General features: G+C 36.6%; 1 protein-coding gene across 1 annotated transcript; it reads left to right on the forward strand.

Moving 5' to 3' along the window:
• Window positions 1-218: 218 nt before the first annotated feature.
• LOC145092956 (uncharacterized) lies at window positions 219-1,254 on the forward strand. The gene is made up of 2 exons (XM_079030964.1): window positions 219-377; window positions 474-1,254. The coding sequence occupies exons 1-2, from the start codon at window positions 255-257 to the stop codon at window positions 1,125-1,127; spliced, it is 777 nt and encodes a 258-aa protein (XP_078887090.1). The 5' UTR covers window positions 219-254; the 3' UTR covers window positions 1,128-1,254.
• Window positions 1,255-7,249: the final 5,995 nt, after the last annotated feature.

Consider the following 7,249-nt stretch of genomic DNA (forward strand, 5'->3'; position numbering starts at 1 on the left):
TAACCGTGTCTCCATTTAATACTGCATGCCTCTCATCCACTCGTTATTCTTGCTTAGCTGTTCATAAAAGTCACGTCAATACTGACCATTTCGTTACTCTGATATTTTATTAAATTTTTTGTTTCAAAAAACTAAGAATTCAACTAAATTACACCTCATATGTGCAAACGACAAATATCACCTTTTTGAAAAATTCATCATAAATATGAGCGTAGAGTAGCCCTCCATTAGCATACTTGACCAAAGCTTCTTCCATGGAGAACTCTACCAAACCTCAGTTTAGATCAATTAGTTTGCCATCAAAGCTAACCCCAATTTCTACTCGAATCAAACTTAACCTCGCTAACCTTAACACGGTTACACCTTTATGTTCATCGGTAAGCTATCAAACTAGTTTTGTATGCTTGGTTGACTTGTATCTTTCTGTCGATGAACTTATTAGCTCATATCGAATCCAACAAGTTGATCTTCAGTGTAACAACAAACTCCTTATCGAAGATGTGCTTGTTGAGTCGACTACGTTGCTGGATTCATGTAGTAACCTCTTGGAGTTTCTGGCTCTAATGAAGAAAAATGTCAGGACCCTTCAATCTGCGTTGCGAAGAAAAGGCGTAGCTATAGATGCGAGTGGTGAAGCTGATATCATGGATTACTTGTTATACCGGAAGAAAGCAAAGAAGAACATTATGCAGTACCTTCGTCCATTAGAGAAAATGGAAAGAGAAACTGAAGCATGTATGGTCTCTGGTGAAGATGATCATTTGTCGATGGTGATTGGAGTTCTAAGACAAATCGTATCTGCCACCATATCTGTGTTCCGAGGACTTTTCTTTTGTTTGTCAGGTAAAACAAAAGTAGATAAGGGGTTCTCGTTGATGTCAAGATTGGTGCCGATGAGTAGGCCAGCTTATGGCAAAATTCAAGAGATTACTACGGACGTTGATATGATAGATGTAACACTTCGTTCTTTACAGAAAAATAAGAGTAAATCCATTGATGTACAAATGATGACAGAGAGATTACTAAACCTCGATCATCAGATCGAGGGTTACGAGGTTGAGTTAGACAGTCTTTTTAGGAGACTGATTCAAACGCGAGTTTCCCTTCTTAACATTCTGGGAAACTAAAATTATAGAATATACTCGTCTTTTCTCTGTTTGTAAATATATGGTTAGCTATGGTAAAATTTTATGTGTAATAAGATTACATTGCCACAGTTAAATGACTTTTGGACTCATGTGAATTCATTATTAATTTATTGCACACTGTCACATGGCTATATCTGTCACAACAGTTTATGCGATATGGCCATGGTTTTAATTTATTAACGGCACTCAGTATGGTCACCTCCGTTAATTAAACGGCCACATTAAGAAAGAAGAAAATGGCGTTAGGAAGAAAAAGGGATGTTCCTCCATAAACGTCGTTGAAAGGTCAACAAGACTGCTCTATGTTGTCATATGTTGTCATTACAATGCGCCTTACAATAACATCTAAGGGGATGGTGTTCATCGCGTTACCACAACGTTTTGGGCTGTCACATCAGTCATAACGCCCCATTATGGACTTATACCGAGTAGCCTAGTAACTAGGTTATAGGTTATAGCTCATGTATTGTTCAAAAAATAAAATAACAGTCATTAATCATATATTACAATTACTTTTTTTAACATTGGATAATATAACATATTACTCTGAGTTTTCTTTCTTCGGCAAATAGATTTATTTTGGTAACTAGTTTCGTTTCGAAGGATGGTGAATAGTTTTATATCGGCATTTAGTTTCTTTTAAAGTTTTAGACGGCCAACCAATTATTGCATTTTGTCGTATAGTTTTGTTTCAACAATTAGTTTCTTTTGTAAACATGTAATAATTTAAAGAAGATGCAATATATCACAAATATCATTATTTTTAAAATATATCTATAATGTATGTAAATGAATACATTGATTTTGGAAAACCGTTTCCTTTAAGAATTAAGAATTTATCAACATATGCTTCCAAAGAAATCTAAACATACAGAACACTTATAAAACCAAGTCCAAGACCCAACATTGGGACCGTTCAAAATAGTTATATTATGGTGAAACATCCACAAATTTAAAATTTAATTTTTAAGATACATTATTGCATCAACATTTTTAATTATTTAAAACTTTAACTACCAAACCATCGTAGTCAAACCCTTCCAGAAGCTTTTATGTACATTCATAAAAGTCATACACACCAATATATCCACGAACTTCACAGGAAAATGATAAAAGATACAAACTTCATAAGATAAAATATTTTATATGAAAGTAGTAGGGTCATCCCAAGTCATTTGGTGAAACTCCATGGCACATAAAATAGAAAGATTCGTAAGTAAAAAAAAAAGCTAGGTAGAGTTAATATTTTGAGGCCTTCATACTGACATCCATTGAGCATCCAACATTAGCTTATTAAACTGAATCTCGATACTCTAATAAAATTGGATATAAAATAGAAAGAAAAGGCTGAAATACAGTTGATCACTACATCCCTCGTGTTAAAATATATGTAATAACTAATATCTAATAAACTTAATATATTAACCACACCCATTTTAATTTTAATTGTAGTTCTAGAGGTGTATATTTGGAGTATCATATGACAAAAAATAAAAATAAAAACAGCGCTTTTATTTATCAATTACAAGGAGGTTCAAGGAATATCCGACCACAATCATCGACAATATCATCTTGAAGATCAGAGGCGGAGCATCTTTAGGGCCAGGAGGGGCAGTGGCTCCCCCTGATTTTTTCTTAGAAGTAATCCAGCCCAATAAATTTTACACAAATTTGTGGCCCAAAAATAAAAAGTTTGACCTGCCCCTGCTCTCGGTAGTCCAAACTCTAAACCAAAGTCATCGGACACTCCAACCCTCGCTCAGTCGTTTCAAGGCTATTCATTAGAGCACCTGTCCACCTCGACAGCTTACAATAGGCAATCTACAATCACTGCTGATAACTCCACCTCTTGCCTCCACACTGGAATCAGTCAAGTATGTCCAGTGTTCTCTCCATTTCTCTATTCTCACTTTCTCCTTCGGATCATCAGCCCCTGATTAAGTTTAACTCATTTTCATTTTAAATTCTTCATAATGAATGTCTGAATTTACGTGTTATACTCAATTACTTACTTCAAACTGAAGCACCAAACCCATAACTTGAGCTCACAAAATCTGACATGTAATTCTGATGACGTTAGAGGATTAAAGGGTTTCATGAATGGATAGGAATTGCCAATTAATGGTTGGTGGCCTACAAATTCATCAGCTTTTTCATTTTCCCGTTGTTGCAATTGGGTGGTTATCAATTGGAAATCCTCTTTTGGTAGGATTATTAGATTAGAACTCCCAAATCACATATTAACGGACAGTAGCTTCATTTCATTTTCTAATTTAAATAATCTCCTGACACCGAATCTTTTACACAATTTTCTTAAAGGCCCTCTTCCTGTTTCCTTATTTCTTCTCCCCCATTTGGAAATAGTTGATTTAAGTGGTAATAGATTCAATGGGGTTTTACCACTTAACATAAACCTGCATGCACTTCAAGTATTAAACACATGTGATAAGACTTGATACTCTTGCATCTTGCCAAAAGTTAAAAGCTTTAAATCTTGCCAGGAATCCCAAATTCAAAGGCCAAGTCTCACAAACTTTCAAGAATTTCCCTTATATTTTATACATTTCACTTTCAATTTTAGCCTCAATTACCTCTCAACCGCTCTTAAGGTTCTCCAGAACTGCCCCAATCTAACTGTTTTAGCTCTTACTATGAACTTCTATAATGAACAGCTACCACCTGATTATGATCTACAGTTCAAATAACTAAGAGTACAACTGGTGAGATATGGTAATTTTTGACCTGTTATGGTGTTTATGCGTTGTAATATGCAGCATACTCTTGGCTTCATATTCATAGGTCTCATTATTCATTTGTGACCACATACTCTCCTATTTTCTGCCTTCCAAAAAACATTTTGATTAATTTTTTTGAGTTAGCAAAAATGTTATTATTCTAATAAAAATAACATAATTGGAAAATGGAAGTTTGGATGACTTTCTTGCCTGGTGATATAAAGAGATAAGAGAATTACTTAAAATATTGATTCAATGTTTTTTGGTGTTTATTTTCAGAAAAATAAAATTATACTTTCGGCCCCATTAAATTAATTGTTCAAGCTCCGCGTCTGTTGAAGATTCCAATGGAAATGTCCAAATATCTTATCTGACATTTGCATATAAATGTTAATTCTAATTGAGAATATTCAATATTAAGATATGTACATAAAAGATACTGGTAAGATATAATCATCATATTCTACGTACAACTAATTACACAAATTTACATGAAATGAGGAAGTGAAAACCACAAACTAAAATAAACACCTAGATTCGTTTATAGCTAATTACTTTATTAATTGTACAAGTAGATTATATAAAGGTTATGTTGGTAATCTGCATCACCAATATTACTTAAGTGTAATGGGATGACTTTGTTGATTAATGTAATATTCATAAATATTGAAAAAGAGGTGGTGTGGAGTGCATACTTGTATGAGTTTATTATGATTTAAAGTACACTATTATTTAGGGGAGAAGAGGGGACTGTGGGAAACGCCATGGATAGCGGGGTCTAAGGGGTGGCAACTCATTGTTGGGTGACAACGAAACAAGTTAAGAACTTCAGACAAATATTAAAAAACAAGCATAGGTGAACTTGTGCAAATAAAACTTCTGAAAATGAAATCAAGTGAACACAATATTTAACATGGTTCGATTAAGGTAACCTACGTTCACGAGCAAACGAGAGACAAAGTTAGAGAGAGAGAGAGAGTGTGTGTGTGTGTGTGTGTGTGAGAGGATTTTATTAACGTCCAAGAATAATTACAAACACACACAAAGATTACACCTTACTTGAGCTCTCAAAACAAAAGAATCAATCTTGCTTACTAACTACTCCAAAGGAGTGCTCTCAACCTTACAATGATTACTCTCTTGAAATTTATGTGCCCTTATAGTGATGGAGATATAAGTCTATTTATACTTGAGGGATCATAGCTAAAACCCCAATCGTCCTAGCCCATTAGCCCATAGGCCCATGAATGGTGACCACCAATTATATCCCGCCATGCAACATCTTTTGGAACATTCATTCATGTCATACAAACCATGAGCATCAGCAACATACATGATGGACCACCATGACTAAAGTGGAGCATCATGATGCACAAGTGGCTCATCATTAACACTAATAGTCCAACATACATGATGGCACAACGTCTCATCCATGGCACAACTTCTCTTCTTAATGCAGTAACAAGATTTTTATGGCTCAACATCTCTTTGGCTCAACATCTCCTTGGCCTAACATCTCCACCTAGCATAACTTCAGACATGATGGCGCATCATGCTATCATTTGGTGCAACCTCCCCACGGATGGCACAAGTTCCTTCTATACGGGGAAACATGATGTTTTATGTTGCTCTAAGTGCTCTAAGATGCTCCTCGTTGCTTCAAGTGATCCAAGTTGCTCAAAGGACACTTCAAGTTGCTTCAAGCCACTCCAAGTTTCTCCAAACCACCTTTTAGATGATCTATTCCTTTGGCACACGATCCATTCCTTTTTCAGATGATCCAAAGCCATCTCAAATGATATGTTCCTTTGTCAAATGCTCCAGAACCTCAAGTGCTCCATTGAGTTCTAACTGATCTAAATGAACTCAATATGCTCAATCTAAGTGGTCCACTTGATTTTAAGTTATCCATGTTTGACAAGACTTCATAATCCAATAATCCCCCACTTGAAGGCTTAAAGAACTTTATATGCGATTCAAATTCTTCATCATTATTCTCAATCTCTCTCCCTCTCTATGCCAACCCCATCCTCAAAATATTGGAATGGTAGCTGCAGCCATGTATCGCTTCAATTTTTTTGTGGTAAACACCTTAGTACATTCATTTGCTGAGTTTTCCATACTAAGGACTTTCTTTAGCTTAGTAACCCCTTGGTTCATTGTCTTGAGCTCTTTGGTCAGCTTCCACTTAAGCTCATTGATCTTCTACGTGTTAGAAACAACAATCAACATGGAATCAACATTCAGTACGAGGACGATGCATAGGGATCTTCACTTCTTCAATTAACAACCATGATCAAACTTATGCCTTCTAAACCACTCCTCTTCATGAAGTTATCATACTTTATGTAACGCCCCGAATCTCAGGTAATAATTTAAATAAATGTTTTTGGATTTTGGCCCTACTCGACGAGTTGGTTGCCCTACTCGTCGAGTAGCAGCGGGATGGATCGCAAGTTGAGTGGCCTACTCGGCGAGTCCTTTGTTGGACTCGGCGAGTAGGAGCTGGAAAGTGTAACCCTAATTCCTGGGGTTTGCACCCATATTTAAAGAAGCTTAAGCCTCTTTCAGTTCCCTTACAGCCTCCTTTGCACCTCTAACTCGTCTGTGTGTGTGTGCCCTTCGTGTGTGAAGCTTGAGAGAAGATTTTTCGTGAAAAGTGTGGTGAATCAAGTGGTTTAGGCAAGGAGTTGGGAAGAGATCCGATTTCTTCTTCTGTGGACATCTCTTGGGAAGGTAATTAACCATTTCCCTCAGTTTTTTCGGTTATACCTCATCTTTGTATGAGTTCTAGGGTGTTAGAAAAGGGGATCAAGTTGGTATGGCAATATATGGGCTAGATCTGAAGTTGTAACTTCAGATCTGGACCCTCTTTGGATTATTCAAAAATAAAGTCCCAGCTTTAGTCGAATTTAAGGTCCCCTTAGTCCATGAACACCCATTAAGAGCTTCATGTTGGCATTTGGAGCTTATAAATCCATGCATGCACGTAAAGTTTGCAACTTTACGTGATAAGTAGGCCTAAGGAAGTTGGATCTGCGATTTGGGGCCTTGCCATGGCTTAAGGACGTATGCATGTTAAAGTGACTGAAGGGACTCGGCGAGTCACAAACCCGACTCGGCGAGTCATTTGAAGATGTGCATTGAACTCGACGAGTTGGATGAACAACTCGTCGATTCAGATGAAGGAAGTCGTAAAATCGACGAGTTGATCGAACAACTCGACGAGTTAGATGAAAATGGTCATGAAACTCGATGAGTTGAAGAACAAATCGTTGGGTCGTATGAGTTTTAGCCAAGGATATGTTTGTGCGTATACTCGTCGAGTTGCAGGAAGGAAACTTGACGGATGGCTTTAAGATTTGA

Source organism: Lactuca serriola, chromosome 3, assembly GCF_051521515.1.
Source record: "Lactuca serriola cultivar US96UC23 chromosome 3, Lser_US96UC23_V15, whole genome shotgun sequence".
Classification (NCBI taxonomy): domain Eukaryota; kingdom Viridiplantae; phylum Streptophyta; class Magnoliopsida; order Asterales; family Asteraceae; genus Lactuca; species Lactuca serriola.